Source organism: Biomphalaria glabrata, chromosome 7 (assembly GCF_947242115.1).
Source record: "Biomphalaria glabrata chromosome 7, xgBioGlab47.1, whole genome shotgun sequence".
NCBI lineage: Eukaryota > Metazoa > Mollusca > Gastropoda > Planorbidae > Biomphalaria > Biomphalaria glabrata.
In genome coordinates this window covers 17,586,947-17,609,740 of record NC_074717.1, presented here as the reverse complement: position 1 = coordinate 17,609,740, position 22,794 = coordinate 17,586,947, and the positions used below count along the sequence as shown (strand labels likewise).

General features: G+C 33.3%; 1 protein-coding gene across 4 annotated transcripts in view; it reads right to left on the bottom strand.

The window, feature by feature from the left end:
- The window catches only part of LOC106079314 (F-actin-uncapping protein LRRC16A-like), a 48,263-nt gene that overhangs the window by 6,315 nt on the left and 19,154 nt on the right, over nucleotides 1-22,794 (bottom strand). For 2 of the 4 annotated variants that reach the window (XM_056036332.1, XM_056036333.1), the window contains exons 10-38: nucleotides 22,478-22,572; nucleotides 22,054-22,244; nucleotides 18,903-18,980; nucleotides 18,526-18,710; nucleotides 16,642-16,793; nucleotides 16,287-16,386; nucleotides 16,126-16,180; nucleotides 15,470-15,573; nucleotides 15,219-15,356; nucleotides 13,802-13,895; nucleotides 12,741-12,839; nucleotides 12,344-12,475; nucleotides 11,970-12,086; nucleotides 11,095-11,157; nucleotides 10,550-10,662; nucleotides 9,566-9,653; nucleotides 8,997-9,098; nucleotides 8,763-8,832; nucleotides 8,478-8,525; nucleotides 6,677-6,745; nucleotides 6,378-6,494; nucleotides 6,082-6,223; nucleotides 5,770-5,838; nucleotides 5,493-5,616; nucleotides 4,318-4,516; nucleotides 3,810-3,946; nucleotides 2,153-2,441; nucleotides 1,596-1,667; nucleotides 118-133 (exon numbers count right to left, since the gene is read on the bottom strand). In XM_056036332.1, coding sequence (XP_055892307.1) covers nucleotides 123-133; nucleotides 1,596-1,667; nucleotides 2,153-2,441; nucleotides 3,810-3,946; nucleotides 4,318-4,516; nucleotides 5,493-5,616; nucleotides 5,770-5,838; nucleotides 6,082-6,223; nucleotides 6,378-6,494; nucleotides 6,677-6,745; nucleotides 8,478-8,525; nucleotides 8,763-8,832; nucleotides 8,997-9,098; nucleotides 9,566-9,653; nucleotides 10,550-10,662; nucleotides 11,095-11,157; nucleotides 11,970-12,086; nucleotides 12,344-12,475; nucleotides 12,741-12,839; nucleotides 13,802-13,895; nucleotides 15,219-15,356; nucleotides 15,470-15,573; nucleotides 16,126-16,180; nucleotides 16,287-16,386; nucleotides 16,642-16,793; nucleotides 18,526-18,710; nucleotides 18,903-18,980; nucleotides 22,054-22,244; nucleotides 22,478-22,572 — 3,253 coding nt within the window. In that variant the 3' untranslated portion in view covers nucleotides 118-122. The remainder of the gene's footprint in view (nucleotides 1-117; nucleotides 134-1,595; nucleotides 1,668-2,152; nucleotides 2,442-3,809; nucleotides 3,947-4,317; nucleotides 4,517-5,492; nucleotides 5,617-5,769; nucleotides 5,839-6,081; nucleotides 6,224-6,377; nucleotides 6,495-6,676; nucleotides 6,746-8,477; nucleotides 8,526-8,762; nucleotides 8,833-8,996; nucleotides 9,099-9,565; nucleotides 9,654-10,549; nucleotides 10,663-11,094; nucleotides 11,158-11,969; nucleotides 12,087-12,343; nucleotides 12,476-12,740; nucleotides 12,840-13,801; nucleotides 13,896-15,218; nucleotides 15,357-15,469; nucleotides 15,574-16,125; nucleotides 16,181-16,286; nucleotides 16,387-16,641; nucleotides 16,794-18,525; nucleotides 18,711-18,902; nucleotides 18,981-22,053; nucleotides 22,245-22,477; nucleotides 22,573-22,794) is intronic. The other 2 variants (XM_056036330.1, XM_056036331.1) reach the window with 2 other exon arrangements.

Here is a 22,794-nt window from a genome sequence, read left to right as displayed (position 1 = left end):
CAATAAATAAAAAGATAAAAAAAAGCATCATCCAATGTCAAAATGGTTATTGAAAAAACAGAAATGAAACAAACAGAAGATAAATTTAAAACGAGCCCATGAATAAAATGTACTCACTGTCACTATTTACAATCTGTAGTTTAAGAGTGAAAAATACAACTATAGAAATAGTGTGTGACAGAAAGAGGCCAAAATAGTATTTTAGTGTACAGATTTTTAGATATCAAGTCCTAACTCACTATCTTTATTTTCTAGTTTAAGATACAATGTGTGTTGTTATCAGCTTAACAAATCAATACAACAAAAATGTCTCCGCAGAAGGAAGATTAAATTGCTAATTTGTGAGCTTCATTTCCCAATAAAATTGTTCTGAAAATTCTGGCAGACATGTAATTCATAGACTTCATGGATAGTGCTGAGTGTACATCATGACCTAAGTAAATCTTTGGCACCAAACAATTCCCACTGGGACATGCCTTCAAGAAAAGTAAGCCACTAATTGAGCATCCCAAAGAAGATGCAAAAAATGGGCCAGAACTCTTTCCTTCCCTTGGCAATGAATACAATTCAACTTTCAAACTCACATGTCAAACTGTTGTAAGAACGTATATTTTGTTTGCTATGGTTACGATGTGTATTGCACAAATTTAAGACAAATTTGATTTGTTCCTAAGCTTAATATTGTTTTTTCTGGCCGAAACATACCCTATTATTATTTTTTAGCACTTCCAATAAATCAGCATTTTAATGCTCCATTCAAACATATTTTTTAGCCCGTGAATTCTAGTATCTGTTAAATTCAATTGAAACAGTCTGCTCTCTCTCTCTCTCCTTCCAGCTCTCTATGTCTTCTCTATCTCCTCCTCTCTCTCTCTTTTTCTGGAACCCCCATGTTTCTTTTTTGCATCCTGCACATCATTATAATGCCCTCCCACATTGACTTTTGAATTGAAATGGAACAACTTGCTTTATAACCCCCCCATCCCACAGTTATTTAGACTTCCTCATACACACTGAACATTGTTCCTGTTGTTTATAGCATGTGAAAATAAAAAAAAAATGAAAATATCAATTGAGTTTAGTTAGTTAACTTTCTAAAGTATCCACAATGGTGAGTTACACACCTAAGAATCTTTGATTTTATTTTGTTTTTATAAACTTTGTACACATACACATTCATGCAGCTATTTCTTATTGTAGGGAAAAAAAAGAGATTAGTCTATTTCGTCCTTTGTAATTATAAGCTTTATATATAGACTGCTACTATTTAGGGGAAATACAGAAAATCAAAGGTTTGCCATTTTCAAGAATTTCCATGCTTAGACTGCAAAACCATCAAAGCCCTTTCTTAGTGAGCACCTAAGAGATAAAAGGTGTGTACAAAATTTAAAGAAAATCTGTTTGAGGGTTCCAGAGATTTCATGATGATCAGTGAATAACTCTGTAGTGTTTTGCAAATATATCATAGATAATCAGAGCTTGTTTTAATTGTATAGAATATGATCAAGGAATTGTTTTGGACATGTTAGTGTAAAATATAAGTGGCTATAAACAGACAGAAAACACAAAATGATAACCTATTTCAAATAAATTACCTTTATTTTGATCTGTGTTGACATTACGTTTGGGTGGCTTAGGTGGCGGAGGAGGTCGAGGTTTTGGATGGGCTACAAAAGATATAGAAAAAAAATGATTTAGCAATCTGTTCAAAATAGGCAACTAACAGATAAGTATACTATTATTTTATAACATTGAATTTATTGTATAAACTTGATTAAAATATGCAACTAACAGAGAGTATTATCATTTTATATATTTGAATTCACTGTAAAGAATTGATCAAAATCCAGTTTACCTAACAATTACCCAAAACACACACTTGCACTAGTTTTTTGTTTGTTTACGAAGTTCCAAAAGCTCATATAAAAAAATATTTTTATGATCCCTTATGATATTAAATAAAATATTTTTAAAAGTAAAAGATATACATGTAACTTAAAAGAAACTATATTGGACAATCAGAGAGTAATTTAACATTTGCTATTTATGATTCATTATAAGTTCAAGGTAATGTTTTCAATGATTTCATGTGCAGCAATGTATAATGGAATGTATTAGTGTTGATTAATGAATAGAACATAAAGAGATTTACCCCCATCAGTTAGGCTTAGCTCTGGTGTTGAGACTGTCATACACTGTGGAATGCTATCACTGGGCGCATGCTCTTCAAGACTAGAGAGAGGTCTTTTCATTGAAGAGCTGGTCAGTTTAGTCACTTCCTGACCCAGCTTTCTGGAATGGTCAGTTTGATCACTCACTTCAGGAGGCTTGTCACTGTACTGTTTTAACAAGGGCATCTTGTTATCAACCTCTTTGACAAGTCCATCAGCCTCTCTTTCATTGTTATTGGCTTCAACAGTTAACTTGCCATTTCTGACATCCTAGAAAAGAATCCCAACAGAGAATCATGACAATGCTTTCTTTGATCACACAACAATAAAAATGATTAAATGTGTAAATTTCAAGTTAATTTCTGTACCTTAGCCAGACAGGCCATGAAAATGTCACTTCAGATGACCTACAACAACAGGTGACTGATACCAACTTATCTCAGGTGACTAACAACTTTCCTCAAGTGACTAACAACAACTTACCTCAAGTAACTAACAACAACTTACCTCAAGTAACTAACAACAACTTACATCAAGTAACTAACAACAACTTACCTCAGGTGACTAACAACAACTTACCTCAAGTAACTAACAACAACTTACCTCAGATGACTTTCATCAGGTAACTAACAACAACTTAACTGAGGTAACTAACAACAATTTACCTCAGGTGACTAACAACTTTCCTCAAGTGACTAACAACAACTAACCTCGTGTGTCAAACAACAACTTACCTCAAGTAACTAACAACAACTTACCTCAAGTAACTAACAACAACTTACATCAAGTAACTAACAACAACTTACCTCAGGTGACTAACAACAACTTACCTCAAGTAACTAACAACAACTTACCTCAGATGACTTTCATCAGGTAACTAACAACAACTTAACTGAGGTAACTAACAACAATTTACCTCAGGTGACTAACAACATTTTACCTCAGGTGACTAAAAACAACTAACCTCATGTGTCAAACAACAACTTACATCAGGTAACTAACAATAATTTACCTCAAGTAACTAACAACAACTTACATCAAGTAACTAACAACAACTTACATCAGGTAACTAACAACAACTTACATCAGGTAACTAACAACAACTTACCTCAAGTAACTAACAACAACTTACCTCAAGTAACTAACAACAACTTACATCAGGTAACTAACAACAACTTACCTCAGGTGACTTACAACAACTTACCTCAGGTGACTAACAACAACTTACCTCAGGTGACTAACAACAACTTACATCAGGTAACTAACAACAACTTACCTCAGGTGACTAACAACAACTTACCTCAAGTAACTAACAACAACATTTTACCTCAGGTGACTAACAACAACTTACCTCAGGTGACTAACAACAACTTACCTCAGGTAACTAACAACAACTTACCTCAGGTGACTAACAACAACTTACATCAGGTGACTAACAACATTTTACCTCAGGTAACTAACAACAATTACCTCAAGTAACTAACAACAACTTACCTCAAGTAACTAACAACAACTTACATCAGGTAACTAACAACAATTTACCTCAGGTGACTAACAACAACTTACCTCATGTGACTAACAACAACTTACATCAGGTAACTAACAACAACTTACCTCAGGTGACTTACAACAACTTACCTCAGGTGAATGTGATAGTAACTTAGATAATCTTTTGTCTTTCATTTCTTGCATTAACTGGCCACTTAAACCATGCTTTACAGCACCAGCTGGTATCTTGGAGATGTCCTCTTTCTTTTCAACATCTTCTTTGGAATCTAAACAACAAAATATAAAATATTCACAAAGTATAAAATATTCAGCCCTTAATGTCTCACAAAGTATAATAAAATAAAATCCTTTAACATTTTTTTTTACAAATCCAAAATATCTTTCTATTCATTATTTTAAGGCCCAAATCTATTTTACAAACTTAATGATAGAAATATTTTGCATTGGATTGGACTCAGACCTAAGAAGTTTGAATTCCCATAGGGGGAGAACAAGGTATTGATTGTTTTTTTTATAGCTTTATACCCAAGATGTATACATTTTCTGGAAGAGGTAATTAAGTCTTCTCTTATTCATTTTAATGAATAAAACTTATATTAATTAGACCAATGCAGGCAGCATTTATTTGTTTACTGACCAATCCTATGTTCAGCTAGTGTGAAATCTTCTTCTTCAGCTAGAGTAACAGCAGATGTCTCCACTCTCTTGGATGATGGAGGTAGGATGGCTACTCTATCATGTAACACATGTTTATTTCTTGAAGGAGGTAACAGTTTTTCCACAGGCTGAGCTTCTACAGCAATCACAGGTGTTTCAATGGAATCTTCAAGCCTGATCTAATACACAGACAACACAAATATTTGTAACATTGATATTAATGACAATGGTATTTATAATTAGTTCATTGAAGAGCAGTCTGATTTGACTTGGGTTGGAGGAGAAGGTGACTTAATAAAACCAGGGCTGGCCTTAAGCCACTGCAACCTATGCAGCCGCAGTGGGTCCCGCACTTTCATAGGCCCTGCACTAATTCTAGGTGTAAATCATTAAATTAAACCATTATAACTTTTAACGGGGTTCCAGAGGCCTCCTGATCTTCCAAGAGCTCCGGGAAATCTTCTGAAATTATTAAAATCTCCTGAAAACCCATAAAAGTCTCTTGGAAAAAATACAAAATTGTCATCTTTAAGGCATATTCTACCCAATACCGCCAAAAACCCAGTAGAAATTTTAGCTTATCTGTCCACTAATAAAAGATAAACTGCTTTACCAAACTACTTTGATGCAGAGTCAATGCAGAGTATTTTTAACAATACACGTAGCTGTGGCATCTGGTGAAAGAAGCTTCTTGCACCTCAAACTAATCAAGAATTACTTGAGGTCAATGATTCACAAAGATAGATTGAACAATTTGGCAATTCTTGCCATTGAGCGTTTTCAATGTAGGAAATAGAACTTTGACAATAATCTGTATGACTTCGCTACATGCAAGGCTCGTAAAATTTGATCATGATTTTGTACTTAGTAAAGAATGAATAAAATATAAAGACGAATTTATTTTCTAATACAAAAATCTCAATTTTCATTTATTATCCTTATCTCTTATCTCTACACATACTGGGCCCCGCACTAGCTAAGACCGGCCCTGAATAAAACTTTCATAGAATTTGTTTGACAAAAAAGTTGACTAGTACAAATAAGATAGTCTGACTTCAACTGTGAGAGAAACACTTTCAACAAACTTAAATGAACACACCAACATTACATAGCACAAGTGATTAAATATAGTGACTTAACTCAGTGTTTAATTACCTCAGCAGTAACATCTGGTGATTGGGTCTCTTCAATAACCTGACCTTTGTTTGAAGCAACCACATTTTTAGCTTTCTTATCATCTTTCATTTTAAAAATACTTGAAATGCTGCTACCAAACCCTCTGAGGTCAATACAAATAAAAATAGAATGAATGATTGGTTTTCATTACAAAACACTTTCATTACAATTATTTTCAACTAAATTGATAAAAGATTTTAATGATTTACTTCATGAAACTAATAAAGCCAGTAATTAAAATATCAAATATATTTACTTCTTTTTAGTCTCTTTTTCTTTTGCTTCCTTTTCTTTTAATTTTTGAGCCCCTTTTTTGTCTATTTTGCTAAAAAAAAAAAAGTTACAATAAAACATAGAACTTGATAAAACATAGAACTTGACATTAATTTTAAGAAATAAATTCTCCAGGTTTTAGCACAAATCCTTGCATGATGATAAATTCTGAAACAGTTTATTCAAGCAAGTTTTTCTTATTCATAAAATGTTAGAAATTAATAAGGCTTAAAGAAACAAATATACAACAATGAGAGCTACAGCAATTAGGACAGCTATTTATTCAATCACCTACCTGACTAGATCTTCAGGTTTCTTTTTTATATCAGATGGTTGCCGCTGAATGGCTGGCTGTTCTTTCAAAGGTATATCAGTGTGGGATAACTGTGCTTTGATTAAAGGACCATTCAAGGGTGGATCTTCCATCTCTGTGGTTCCTACATTCATGTCACAACAAAATGAAATGAAGAAAAAAATGATAATTGTCTCAGTTATATAAACATAAAGATGACTTTTACATCATCTGTCCTATAGATGGCAATGGGAAGTTTTGTACTCCCCTTTTTTAAAATAATATTTGTGAAAAAGTACCTTGAAGATGAATAGGACGTGTTGGTCTATGAGCTTTTTCTCTCTTAGGACGAGCTTTTGTAATGTGCTCAAGTCGTTGTGCAGGAGCAGAGATGTCAGTGAACTCATTGGTGCTGCCTACAATTTTATAAGTCACATTTCATGACAGCAAAATGTACATTTAGAAAGTATAAAATTAAGAAAGAAAGATCTCACATCAGATTTAATTTGGCTTATCAATAAATTGTACACTTATTAAAAATATTAATGATTAGAATATTTATATGACATTACCAATTAGAATATTTATATGACATTACCAATTGAGTTCTCTTCAATTTCTGGAACTTTCTCTGATGTAATCTTGTTTGAAAGGACAAATTCTGCAACTAAAACAATCCACTTTATTTTAAGATAATTCTTTTTTTTTTTAAATCTAAATTGGATTATATAAATTGTAAAGCACATTTGAAAGGTAATTTAGATTACAGTTTTACATCTATAAAGTAAAAGCTGAATGAAAATAAAGAAAAAGTTAAATGTTAAATACATCTAATTTGATTAAAATTCTTTTATAATGCATAGTCCATAAAACAAAATAAGATTAGACTGTGCAACAAGATTTAAACACCAATCTATTGTCTAATTATAGGAAGGAAACAACAAACATTTAAGTTACATATAACCAAAACAAAAAACAATTTTTGATAGGCACAAACAAAGTATTCAACATAAAAGACAACAAACCATCATGCACCATTAAAATCAGGCAATTATTTTACTGAGCCTAAAATTGTATTCTTGATGTTTCGGCTGTTAGGTTCAGCTATTTCTAGCCCTTAATCTAAACAGCTTTAGTCTTATTTCCTGAAGGTCAAGAAAAGTGATGTAATCTGAAAAACTAAACACTACCTGACAAAAATAGTTCAGAGCATTCAGAGATTCTATCCAATTTGAATAGTTCTGATAAGCAAAAAGATTGAACAAATAATATGGTGAGATTGTTCAAGTTGTCTGGTCTAGTCACTGCATCACTGCAATATATGCCACATCAGTGTGACAGAAACAGCACACCATCACTGTAACTAGATACTTCACTTTCAACTGGCTTCAAGTGTTTTCAGATACAAACAATTTATTTGTCATCAAGTTCCCTCTGTGTGCTCAGCTTCATGCTATACTTTTCTCTCCCTTCCAATTCTGAATGCTGTCCTTCCATTGATTCCATTGTCCCAATCTCAATACTTTGTACTAGATCTTTATGTTGCTTAACTTTGAAACCATATTGCAAATGTTTTCCTTTGTGAGGTGGCCCCAAAAGGGTTTTTAAATACTGTTTGAAAGCATCTAAATAGCTCTTACTCTATTGTTGGACTTTGAGACAATATTCTCCCTTCCAATTCTGAATGCTGTCCTTCCATTGATTCCATTGTCCCAATCTCAATACTTTGTACTAGATTTTTATGTTGCTTAACTTTGAAGCCATATTGCAAATGTTTTCCTTTGTGAGGTGGCCGCAAAAGGGTTTTTAAATACTGTTTGAAAGCATCTAAATAGCTCTTACTCTATTGTTGGACTTTGAGACAATATTCAGAGACCAAGGAGAATGTCTCAGCCTCATCTTTCTCTTTTATCTCTGACTTATCATTAAGCCACATTCAAAATTATGTTTTGATAACTGGTTAGAAAGTACTAATGCTACTGGTTTGAGAAAAGAATATTGAAAAAAAAAATAATTGAGAAACAAATAAAAAGAATTTTAAAAAAACTCATGGATTTGTGTAGCAACATGTTTTTTTGTGTTTTTGTTATAACTATTTTTTCATTAGTGAAAGTTTTTTTTCTCAAAATATTTTTTAGTTTTAATAACAATTTTTCATTGTTTTTTTTTTTTAAATTTTTTTAGAAACACAAAAATAAAAATGAAATTTAAAAAAGGAATGCATTTCTCCCTTAAAAAAAACAACATGCAAAAACTAAACAACCAAAAATTCAAAAGAAAAGTGTGTAAAGAAACAAAACCAATGAAAAGAAATAGAAGAAATGAATAGAACAGAGAAAAAAATCAAAACAAAGTTTTTTTCAAAACACTGTCAGGATCCACTCCTGATAACAAATTACCTGACTTAATAGGAAAACTTTGATAAACAGTAACTCCATCCACTTCTCCTATAATTATATAGGTCAGTGTAAGTCACATCATAGTTTTAACTGTTTTTTGTTTTATAAGTAAGTAAAATATATATTTAATGTGCATGAACATAACAACTGACAGAACACAAAAAATGGGACCTGTAAATACATAGTTCTACAGATAATAAAGTAGTCTTATTTTATTGCACTTTATGAAATGTATTTGTCTTATAAAACTAATCAAGCCTATAATAAAACAATTTTCCAACATACCCATAGCAGACTGGGGCCTTTGTTTCCTTTGAATGACAGTTTTTCTTCTACTTGATAATTCATCTGGATTCTTGAGGTGATAGGACAAGATATTTTATTGACATTTTACCAAACAATACAATAATAATACTGAAGCATGTATTAAATTAAAGAAATCATTTAGTTTTCTTCCAATTAGTGAAGATAATAAAAGTATTTTTTTTATTTCTGTTTAAAACCTGTCTGTTTACTTACCTCATGTACACTACTGCTATTCACTTCTTGCCTAACGTCAACAGTCTTTTGTTCTTGTTCCACCTGATACAGACCACTCTTTCTCAAACAAAGATGGTTGGACTGAAATCATAATTATCTCACTTTATAACCTCTATGCTAGTATTCAAAATGAACTAATATGATGTTTTTATATATGATTCTAATTTATATATTTCTTGACTTCTTGTAGAATGATGATATGTTAGGCAGCTATTTGACAGTTCTGATGTAAAAAATGGGGGGTGGGGGGGGTGGGAAATTGTGTGACAATATTGATACAGAAACCTTTCACAAATAAAAGGAAGCACTTTGAGGATTAATTTAACTTTATAAACAAAACCAATTTTATTTTATTAGTTCAATTTACAACTATGGATCTACAAACACAAGGGAATTTCCATCTTTTGATAAATAAAAATGGCCTCCATTACAAAGGGGTCTACAGGTTGAGAAATGTTGCATCATATCATTATTGTCCAACTCACAACCCTATCAGAGTATTTTCACCACACAGCAATAACAAAATAACAGTAGAGCATGAAACCTACCAAACTTTTATAGGTAGCTGTCAATGCATCAATAACTGCTTCCACAACACTGTCAGATATCAGAGCTGCCACAGAGAGGTTTAGTTCACTGCTCAGAACAATTTAGAATAGCATTAGAAAAATTAAGACGAATAGCTAAATTAAGAAATGTATTCATGAAGTAAGTGTAGAGGAGTTTCTTCATGTCTCAGACGGATGAATTCAAGCTCCCGTCGCCTCCACATGGCACCTCCGTGGAAACATCCACCCGAGGAAGTGGATAGGCTAAGAACGAGAGCAATCATGGCTCCCAGTGAGCTACCACAGTATGCTCTAGCGAGTGTACTTGCACGTGGTGGGGATGTGAAAAAGGCTTGCTAACCAGTCTGAAAACCCCACCGCTACTTTCCCCAACGGGGGCCATATGGGTGGTGATGGTCTCCTCATGGGTGCAGTGGCACATTATAGGCATATGGAGGGCCCCCCCATGGGCTTCGCCCCCGGCCTCACATGGGAGGAGAAACTCATTGTCATTCGCTCAAGGGACTGTGTCCTACATCCAGACAGATGTAACTACATGATCATCCAGTCACTGGGGGACTACAGACAGAGGGGTTGGAAAAGAGACAATTCCTCATAATGGAAACGTGATAAAATCTTTTACGGGTCACATGGTTCATAAAAGGGATGCGGAAATCTCAAACCATAATGGACTTCTGATTCATGTCTGAGATGTTTGCCTTCTTGGAAAAAAAGAGTTCTTCAGGTTTGAGATGTTTACCTTATTGGAAGACATACTAATGATAGTCTTGGGAGGGAAGGGTGGAAGTCAAATACATTTTATTTTCTATAATGTCCACTTATCCCCTTCTTCTACTATAATAAAAGAGGTTATTGGAACTTATTTATTTTTTTACTTTTATATGACAAATAAGGACAACAGATCTAAAATGTCTGCAATTATGAAAATAATTTTTTTTTTAATTCCTATCCTAACAAACCTACCTGGTGGCATTAAAAATATCTGTACTGGCTCCTTCTAAAACATCTCTAGAGAGATCTTTGCGCAAACTTGACAATTTTGAATGACAACCATCTTGTATGACTTTATGAAAATTCTGCACAAATAGTAATATGTTGTTTCTTTGCAAGCCAAATAGTAGATTATACTAAAAATAATTCTTAAATAATCAAGGACTCTGTACTAAACACTAAAAAATCTTGTGATAAGCATTTCTGAAGTAAAATTTTAACATTTTTAAAAGATTTTTTTAATAGTATAATCATAACTATTTGAGGTAGTGAACTACATGATAATATCTATAACTTTGAATTTATAGATCACATTTTAAATACTGAAAATATACTAGCTTTGAATTAGTTGTGTTTTCATTAGTAATATTTGCATATCTAATGAATACACACAACCTAAATTAACTCAAAGTTTCATTTTCTTTCATGTTTTCCATCTAAAAAGGTGCCCTAAATCGCAACAGAAAAAGCAATGTTAAGTAAATTAATAGTAACAGAAAAACAATGTTTATTCTTACCTGGTCAGCCATTATAGATGGACATGTTAGCTTGGCGCAACTTAACATTTCCTCTGTTGTGTGCTGTAAAACAGAATATACAGGAATGATAAATACAAGAGAACACTTATTTGATATAAATCAATACTCACTAATTATACAAATCAATGTTTGATTGATACTGATACAATGAAATAAATATTGACTAACTTGCTTCCTTCTCTAAACAAAATAATAACTGTGTTTTTACCACTTACTAACAAAAGAACCAAAAAGAGACATTACTAAACCCTCTCTCTATATATATATACCCATACCATATTTGTGTGCATGTAACCAGTGAGTAATATGGCAGCTATTTGGGCTATACAAAGGTAGGGTGATTACAAAATATATTTTACTCATAAACATTACGGAAACTATGGATCTATCGGTGAGTCTTTATACAACATTCTACAGATTCAAAAAAGCATAATACAGAAAAGACCATAGGCTCATATTTCACACGCATGTTGCACTCTATGTATTGCTTGTTGGAAAAACAACTGGAGCACATCTAATGAGCAATAAATTTATGTACCAGTAGTGTACAACATCAAGCTTTGCACATTGCGAGGTATATGAGGATACGGGTTGTACAATTTTGTTTTTACTTATTTTGTTATTTGTGCGCTGTACACATTTTATAAAGTTGACTTAACTTTTCCTTTCTTCTAACGTGCAAGCCAATACAAGTTTACAGTAAAATTATGGCTATAGCACTAACAGAAAGATAGAAGGTAGGATTAAATATGATAGATAACACACACAATGCACTAAGGTCACAATGAATCAACTGATCCAAATAATAAGGGGAGTTTTAGCTCAAAATAATAACCAAATAAAAACTGATATACCTGCAAATGTTCTTTAATGATATCTGTCAGTTGTAATGACATTGTATTGAGGTGTTGACTAATAATATTTCCAGAGGATTGAGATTTCAAACTGATATCTTGTAGTCCAGGTAAAAGCTTTTCAAAATATAAGAGCAATAAAAATGAGATACAAATTGAAAATGACTGAAAAGTCTCTTTGTATATTATAGATAGGGTAGTAAGAAACTTGTATTACTTCAAGTCTTACACTGAATGAACACTCAAAGTACAAGTGATGATCCTAAATTTCTAACAAAATCATAGCTTCTACTGAGATTTAATAACGAGACACTGTAGCCCATGTTAGAAGTGAAATTCTAAGAAGTTGTAGAACAATAGAACTATCATAATACCTGCTTGGATTTGTTAGCATCAATTATCAATGATTCTGCTGCTTTCAGTTCATTAGCAAAGGCTTCTACAGTTCCATAGCCCCTCAATGCTTGTATGGTATCTTCCACTTGCACAATGAGTTTGTCTATCTCCTGACAAAGATTACACACATTTAGTTTTCTACTGTGATCTTTATGTTCAACAAATGAAAAGTGTACTTTGAATTTTGGTTTGTCTATCACATAAACATTTTCTGCAATCTTTACATCCAACAAATGAACAAATGTGCTATTAATTCAATCATTAGAGCGTGCAATAAATTTTAACTTTATGCCAGTTTGGCTGCTTATAAAAAAAAATGTGTTGTATCACATGGTATCTAATATTTTTTTAGATTTGTATACAGACTTAATGTACCTGTTGTGTAGAACTAATTAAAAAGCCTTGCTGCAGCCTGTAGACCTGATCTGATGCAAATCTTCTTGGATTATTATTTCTTTGTAAATAGCTTTCAATCTGTTGAAAAACAAAGCATACAATTTCTCATTTTCAATGTGTTCAAGTCTAAAAGAAATGAATTAAAGAATCAAACAATCCCAAGCAACATTGAAAACAAGGAAAATAGTTTTGTAAAAATCCTTGATTAAACAAAACAATGCTTATCTAAAGGGGAAGAGCTCCACCCTTAAAACTAGATCTATCAATAAGGTACAAGCTATTTCCCTTCTTCTATATCAAACAAAATAATTAACTATCAATAATTAATCAACTAATAGTTGTTGTTTTTATTGATTCAAGTTTTGTTAGGTACAATTGTTTAAAGTTTCAACTTGATCGGAGAATGTGTGAGGGAGAAATAGCATTTACAATTATTTAAGGGGACTAAACCCAATAAGTTAAGCCATATCTGTGAATACTGAAGGATTAGTTTCCCTTGTTGGTTATCAAACAAAATAATTAATTACCAGTAATTAATTGACTAATTGGTTACTTTTTTTTATTGATTCAAGTCTTGTCGATGCCAATGAATAATTGTGCAAAGTTTCAACTTGATCTGAGAAAGGGTGTGGGAGAAATTAAGTGTACACACTTTTTACCCGACAGACAGATAGACAGAATGAGTTAATATAAGCTTTGTAAAAAGATTTGTTTTCACAGGGCAATAATTAACAAAATGAAGAAATAAGAAGACTAATAAATAATAATAAATAAATAATAATATTCAACCATAGTTTTTGTTTTACAGTCTGTCCACTATAATTTTTGTTTGAATTAAAAAAGTCTTTTAAAACCAAATGTCAAGTTCAACTGCTTTTGAAGCTTTTGGACAGTACAGCACTACAACCACCAGCCTCTACTACACTATCATATTTCATCTTTTCAAACAAGGTAGGCTGAAACTACTTGCATCTTGTGATAAAAACCCAGCCTTACTGTAGCTTACAGTTACCACTACCCTCTTGTAGCTATTGACTGACCTTCTGTAGAGCTACTTCTGTTTTTTTAGGAGACAAAGCAACGGCAGCTACAGCATCACTCACAGCAATAGGCATCTGTTTTAAGGTCATATTCCTTCAGGGAACACAATTATTAAACTTGGATTAGATTTTTTTTTCTTGTTAAATATTTGTTATAGCTTAAAGTTAAAATATGCAAAATAGGGAAGTGTCCAGTTATTTCAACTACCAATGATACCAAGAGACAATGTGATGTGAATTTGTTTGTGTTATTAAAGTGGCCAGTTTGGCATGGGGTGATAAGCAAATTGTGAGGAAAAAGAAAATTGTTTTATTTTTGGAAGAATTGAGTTTTCCTTTATAAGAGTTATTGACAAAAAATATGAAAACATTTTTTTTTTGTAAACATGAAGAGGGAAATGAAGGTGAGCTGAATTTTGGCCTACACACATTTATATATATACATATAGTAGAGTCACTATTGCGGAACAGTTTGCTGCTACTTTTAGTTTTAAATTTTTTGCTCCGTAATGGTTAGACCTATTGAAAAACTAAAAGTATCTAGGCATTGCCCATCCATTTCCCGATAAAAATAGATGAATTGTTTAGTTTTTCAACAGATATTTAAATTTTACATTCAAATTGACTGAGATATGGTCAGTCACAATTACGGAACAGGATTTTTTAAGAAGTCACAATTGCGGAACACTGTAAAAATTTCGGAACATAGCCCATATAAAGCATATATTTATTTGTCTTATATAATACAAACTCATTATCCTTTAAATTAATTTTATTTTATTAAAGCTTAAGACAACACATTGCCACATTTTGATTCTTTACCTCTTTAATTTAAATGACGTCACACTACCCTTATTTTCCTTACAAGGTTTTATTTTTCATTCATTTAAACTTCAATAATCTAAATCACTATACGAAAATGCGCAGGTCAAATAAATAACATCTATAGAGTTCCACAATTGTGACTATCTTTAAAAAGGTAAAAACTGGGTAAACATCTCCCAATTTCTTAAAAATTGAATTCCTGGTGGATAGCTATGTAATGAAGTGTTTCCACATCCATTTATAAACTGAAAATTAGGTGTATCATGCAGGTGATACGTCATTATCATTTTTAAAAAGCCTTAAGCCCTGACCCTTGCAGTTCTCCTGGTACGTGAAAAATAATGGACGATTCCACACCTGTCAATTTTAACCTGGAGTCAAAATTAATTTTCTGCTGTAAAAGGAAACCCCTTATATTGGAAATGTAGAGAAATGGACCATACACAGTACCGTTACAGTAGTTTAGCAGAAAGTGTCAAAATAAAGTAGATTTTAACTAATTTCGACGAGCTGTTCCGCAAACATGCCTGTTCCCCAATAGTGACTACTATATATCTATATTGAGAAACACATTATGAAGCAACTGACTTACTTTTTCAAAGCCTCTGCTATATCTTCAAATCCAGTCACTGTTATATTATTTCTGTCCCATACAATTTTCTGAAGCTTTGTATTTATCAAAAGAGCTTTTGCAAGCATCCTTGCCCCAAAATCTCCCATCAAATTTCCACTGAAATTAAATATTTGGCCTTTAAAAATATTTTTTTTATCCTATCTGGTTCTATGGTTTATTGATATTAATCTAGGGGGGATCTATCTCAAAACAGAAGTATCTGCTCTTACCTTAGGTCAATTTCAAGAAGAAAGTTGTTGCTTCCTAGAGCATTAATTAAGTATGTTGTGTCAGTCTTCAGTTTTGAATCTGCTATTGATAAGGACTCTAAGTGCTGCTCAAATAATGTTAGATAGGATGAAATGTTTAAATACTTTCAATAATACATAAAAAAGTATTTAAAATCAAGTGCATGAGTGGTCAAATCTTTAAATCTGTGTGTTCCTTTAGGGGACCTTGTGATATGTTTGTTTCCAATATGGATGTATTAGTCTCATTGTATTTCTTTACTTCAAAAATCAGTTTAAAACTCCTTTTATTGGAGAATGTTGGAATACAAAGAACATTTCACTTTGAGGTTGTTGCAGAACATTTCACTTTGAGGTTGTTGCAGCACAGAGATGTTAACACCATCAACTAGTTTAACAAGAGAGTATTGCATACATATAAGTAGCCTACCTTACAATCAAGATAATATTTAGTTAAACTTGCTAGATGTGTAGAAAACATTAACTTGCTAGATGTGTAGAAAACATTAACTTGCTAGATGTGTAGAAAACATTTACTTGCTAGATGTGTGAAAGTCTGAAAGAATGGGCAGTCCAAACCCAGTTGATGAGTAAATACAAACAAGTGCATGTGTCCAACTTGAAGTAGAAATACTTACACATGTTTCTTCTTGTAACATCTGAACCACTGCATTCATGACATCAGACATGTTCCTAGGAAATGGAAAACTCAATCAAATACGCAACATATACAAACTCATTCTCTTGTTTCCTAGTCAAGTAATTTTCACAAAAAGCATTATTCACCATGTACACTTACTTTGGTTTGATGTTTGAAAAGTTTCTCCCAATCATTAAGCCTTTTAAATGGGAATTCTTAGCCAACTCAAGCAAAACTGATTTCATTTCAGAATCAAACCCTTCAAAAAGAAAAAAAAAGGTCAAAGGAAAATAAGCTTTTTAAAGTTCATACTGGTAGAAGTACTAATGAAATTGTATAGGGTTGATAAATAGGTTCATTCTGGGTTATTTCTAGTTTAAAATGAACTATTTCTAAGTTTTAAAAAAGTTTTCTTCAAAAATGTACACATTATTATTAAACTCAACATTTCACAATTATGAGCTATCAGTCTCTAGTGATAGTAACTTAACTAGGACATTTAGGCACAGCTTACCATTGTTACTTATATCTAAGGTTTTAATGCCTTTGACCTGAGCAATACATGAAGATAATACACTGGCTCCTGAAACACCAAGTTCATTACTGCTTATGTCGAGGTACAGAGACTTGATACTTCTATTGCAAGACACTCCTATGAGTAGTTCTCTATTGAATGAAACTATTAATATGTTAAAAGCATACAAATACAAATACTTGCACTAGCCATCAATAGTTAATCTACTGAAGGTAAAGTGTGATCAATATTCTGAAAAAAAATGTCTGATGCTTAAAGTGTTTGTTTTTTTTAATAACTGAATGACCATTATAAAGTGTGAGAGTAATAAAAAAAATCCCAATAGACTTATCAATTCATTATTTTTTAAACATTACCAGGTATTTATTTATTGCAACATTATTGTTCATTATATTAAAATCAAATTTAAATTAAACATTGTCCTTATTTTTATGGCAAGATTTTGTGACAAAAACAAAATGATACCAGACCTGCCTACCAAATAAAGTCCAAAAGTGTAACACTGATGGTCAAAATGTGTATTTTGGCACCAGAATGTGTAACACTTGCGCAATCTACTATTTTGTCAAATGTTATATATTATATATATATATAAATATATATATAAATATAACATTATATTTAGATCTAGATATAAATAACTTCATTTAAGATCTTTATACATCTAGAATTGAATTTCATTCTACTTGTCTTTTCTGGTATCTAGGAGTCTAGAGTAGTCTAGACCAGATATCTATTACTATAGTTGTAGAAATGAATTGATGTATTAGGTAGATTTAGATTTTAGATCTAGTCTTTCTGCAACTACTAGATTATATAATTATATAATATAGATCTAGATTCTTAATTTACTAGTGGCAGTTGTGATACAGATTTGATGGCCTGTATTAATTAAAAAGGAAATTGTCTTTTTAATATATATCTGATTATTCTTAGCCTAAATTATATAAATTAAATCTTGATCTAGATCTAGATCTCATGTGGTTTTACTATTTAATTATTTAGATCTGAATCTATATACATCTTCTTACTAGATTGTCTAGATTTAGAAACTTTAAAATAGATTAGATGTCATGATTAGATCTAAATATAGATCCAGGCTCAAGAGTGTTGTGTTATTATCGATCCTGTGGATCCGCTACAAACATATGCTAACTCCAAACTTTCGTAGGTCTACCTTCATCCTTGAACTATTTTAAGAATCTAGATCTATATCTAGGTCTAGATCTAAATCTAAATGTTATCAATCTAGATCATACAAAATTAGATCTAGAATGTAGAGAATCATAACGTAATGTCTAGCTAGACTATTACTATATTATAGTTATAGGGATGTGTTTTGAATCGATAGAACGGGAATCATGGCAGGGATTCTTTTTTTGCATTCGACTTTTTTTTAATGCTCCAACATAATTAATTTCTACTAATGAACTTACAAAAAAAAAAAAAAAGTCAATTTGGTGTAGTAGCTAACTGAATGGTACCAACCCGCTAATCCCTCACTTTCTTCATTTCTAGACTAAAGCTATTAAGAACCAATCAACATATAGATATGGGCACAATGTGTTCAACACACCTTTTCTGTCCCTCTGACCCCCCCCCCCCCCCCGCCCCATAGGATGGCTTCAAGTGGCTTCCGTGACCCCTTGTGAGCTAGTCAAGAGAGGAAAAAAAAAGGATATGAAATGCGTAACGCGACGGGTTAAATTTGTATTTGCGTACTGACTGTCATTATTGGGAGATTTTGCGTACCGAATAAGCATTTTGCTTAACGGTAGGCAGGTCTGTGATATCCATAGCAACACTATCATAAAATGTGAGGAATTCTCTAAAAAGAAAAGGTGAATGTAAGTGACAGCTTACTTGAGAGCCTCACTGGGTAATCGGCAGCTTGAGAAATCAATGTAGTCAAGACAACAAGCTGAAGCAAAAAATTGTTTCCATATATTTGGAACTGCAACATCTTTAGATTTTTTATGCGTAAATACAGTTCTTGAAGCTTTTAAGACAGTCAAGTTGGGACAGCCTCTCATCAGTGGATCACAAAGCTGGAAAAGTGGAATATTTGACTTGACAATGTATTAAATAGACAATAATGGAAAATTTGTCAATAGTAATAATATTGGAAATGTTTGTGGATGCAAAAAAAAAGGTTAAAAAAATGGACGCTATAGGAAATGGAAAGAAAAGAAAGAAGGCAAAGAGAGAGAAGAAAGAATATGTAGAAAACATTTTCTTACCGTATCTAAGGTGCAGTCTGTACCACTAAGATCTAGGTAAGTGATGGCATTTGGTTGGGCTAAGAAGTTATTCAGTCCCTAAACGAAAAAAGAGAAAATAATAGCTATGAACAACAGCATCAACTGATAAAACAAAAACAACAGAAAATACAAAAAACAAATCCATTGACTAAGAAATGATCACAAAGATTTTGCCCATGATTTACAAATAAGAAATTTAAAAGTCTGTCCCTTGTCTTCCTCCAGATCAATAGTTAGACATACGGTAACTTAATTGAACACTCAAAGAACTGTTATTATACTGAACCATAACATTTTGTTTCTTAAGGAAAGATTTCCGTTAATCAATTACAAGCTTTTTTTTTTACTGATTCTTTTGAATCCACAGAGGAGCCCAGAGTTAAATCTGAGATAAGTAGATAAGTTTTGAAAATTGTAATTAGTTTTTTTGTGTGATTTTCTTTTATTTGTGTAGACATTGAGCTAGACTTTAAAGATTGTAATTTGTTTTTAGTGATTTCCCTTTATCTCTGAAGCTGCATAAAGTTTTGATCAAAGACTATACCTAGATGTTCTTCCCTTTAATGCTTGCAACTTTTGTAAAATGAAGTATTTCATGCTAGCTTTAGTACTTTAACTGACTAATTGATAAATTAATTGGTTAATTTTTTTTAATTGATTCACGTGTTGTCATCAACAATGAATAGCTGTGCAATGTTTCAACTTGATCTGAGAATGGGAAGCAGGAGAAATAACATTCATAAGATTCAAGACAGACAAAGTGAGTTGATAATAAGCAGAGGGCTCAGTACACATAGTCAATAGACTAGAACTTGAGTGCTCAGTACACATAGTCAATAGACTAGAACTTGAGGGCTCAGTACACATAGTCAATAGACTAGAACTTGAGGGCTCAGTACACATAGTCAATAGACTAGAACTTGAGTGCTCAGTACACATAGTCAATAGACTAGAACTTGAGTGCTCAGTACACATAGTCAATAGACTAGAACTTGAGGGCTCAGTACACATAGTCAATAGACTAGAACTTGAGTGCTCAGTACACATAGTCAATAGACTAGAACTTGAGTGCTCAGTACACATAGTCAATAGACTAGAACTTGAGGGCTCAGTACACATAGTCAATAGACTAGAACTTGAGGGCTCAGTACACATAGTCAATAGACTAGAACTTGAGGGCTCAGTACACATAGTCAATAGACTAGAACTTGAGGGCTCAGTACACATAGTCAATAGACTAGAACTTGAGGGCTCAGTAGACTAAAACTTAATAGTCAGCCAAGTATTATCCCACATTCTCCAGCTGTAACATGCTTCCCATTGCCTTAGCTATCCTTATCACACACTCTCCAGCTGTAACATGGTACCCATTGCCTTAGCTATCCTTGTCCCACACTCTCAAGCTGTAACATGGTACCCATTGCCTTAGCTATCCTTATCACACATTCTCCAGCTGTAACATGCTTCCCATTGCCTTAGCTATCCTTGTTCCACACTCTCCAGCTGTAACATGCTTCCCATTGCCTTAGCTATCCTTGTCCCACACTCTCAAGCTGTAACATGGTACCCATTGCCTTAGCTATCCTTATCACACATTCTCCAGCTGTAACATGCTTCCCATTGCCTTAGCTATCCTTCTCCCACACTCTCCAGCTGTAACATGCTTTCCATTGCCTTAGCTATCCTTATCACACACTCTCCAGCTGTAACATGGTACCCATTGCCTTAGCTATCCTTGTCCCACACTCTCAAGCTGTAACATGGTACCCATTGTCTTAGCTATCCTTATCCCACACTCTCAAGCTGAATATGGTACACATTGCCTTAGCTATCCTTATCACACACTTTCCAGCTGTAACATGCTTCCCATTGCCTTAGCTATCCTTGTCCCACACTCTCCAGCTGTAACATGCTTCCCATTGCCTTAGCTATCCTTGTCCCACATTCTCCAGCTGTAACATTGTTCCCATTGCCTTAGCTATCCTTGTCCCACACTCTCCAGCTGTAACATGCTTCCCATTGCCTTAGCTATCCTTGTCCCACACTCTCCAGCTGTAACATGCTTCCCATTGCCTTAGCTATCCTTGTCCCACATTCTCCAGCTGTAACATGCTTCCCATTGCCTTAGCTATCCTTGTCCCACATTCTCCAGCTGTAACATGGTACACATTGCCTTAGCTATCCTTCTCCCACACTCTCCAGCTGTAACATGCTTCCCATTGCCTTAGCTATCCTTGTCCCACACTCTCCAGCTGTAACATGGTACCCATTGCCTTAGCTATCCTTATCACACATTCTCCAGCTGTAACATGCTTCCCATTGCCTTAGCTATCCTTATCACACACTCTCCAGCTGTAACATGCTTTCCATTGCCTTAGCTATCCTTATCACACACTCTCCAGCTGTAACATGCTTCCCATTGCCTTAGCTATCCTTATCACACACTCTCAAGCTGTAACATGCTTCCCATTGCCTTAGCTATCCTTGTCCCACACTCTCCAGCTGTAACATGCTTCCCATTGCCTTAGCTATCCTTATCACACACTCTCCAGCTGTAACATGGTACCCATTGCCTTAGCTATCCTTCTCCCACACTCTCCAGCTGTAACATGCTTCCCATTGCCTTAGCTATCCTTATCACACACTCTCCAGCTGTAACATGGTGCCTATTGTCTTAGCTATCCTTGTCCCACACTCTCCAGCTGTAACATGGTGCCTATTGTCTTAGCTATCCTTATCCCATAATTGGAGATAATGGAGCCAAGCTAACAGAAATGATTAATTCTTTCCAGGGATTGGCCATTACATTAGTGCTTGTATATTGGACTATTACTTTGGTTTTGCTTTGACTGATTTTTAAGCAGAACTGCTGGCATACAGCAGACATTCTGTCAACTTGGGTCTGAAGGTGAGTAGCAGATTCAGCAACAATAAATGCATCATCAGTGTAGAGAAATTCCCTAGTTAACACCTCTCTCACTTGAGTTATATAGATCAACATTAGAAATAATGACCATATAATCAAAGTCAATGATTAATGGTAATAAAGAATAATATTATATAAACCATTTTTAAATAAGAAACCAAAAAAGAATACAAACATTTTAATAGTTTAAAAAAAAAGACCTACTATAAAATCTTCTCCTTTCAGGCCATTCTCATTAACTTTTAAAGTTGTGAGTCCAACCATTACTCTTGGGCACTGAGCCAACATTTCACCAACTTTATTCAAGCATTTAGTGCTGATACCAGTTTTTGAAATATCCAAAGATGTTAATGCTGATGTGAGATGAGAAATGCCTCCTAGAAGATGGTAGATTGCTGTAATGACACAGAAAACTGGTTCAAGTATACAAATGTTTTCTCTGATGTGACTGTAACTATGACTAAATGTCAATAAAATGTACCTAAATTTTCCAATGTAACAGTTCTTATTATGTATACTTCAGTTTTCCACTTGAAAGACCTCAAGATTGTATATCTTTATCTATCCATGAAAGATCCCATTAAAGTTTTCCTATTGCTATCAACATATAACACCAAGAAAAGGGTACCTTTATCTTCCATTGTATTATTTGATAAATCAAGATTGTTCAGCTGACTCCCACTATTGGAAGTTATAGCTAGTGATAGCTTCTGAATAAAGTCCCTGCAAACAGAAGGTACATGCATATTAAGTCACAAAATATTATTTTCAATCATTATTGTTCATGAGAAAGAATCAGATTTGTATGGCTTCATCACATGCTGCCAGATTTGAGCAAGCTCAATCTACTCAAATTAAAATTGTATCATTCAGTATTTAAGATTTGTTTTCATGGATTGCTATCTATAAGCATGATTTCTTGCATTACGTTTTTAAGCAATAAAT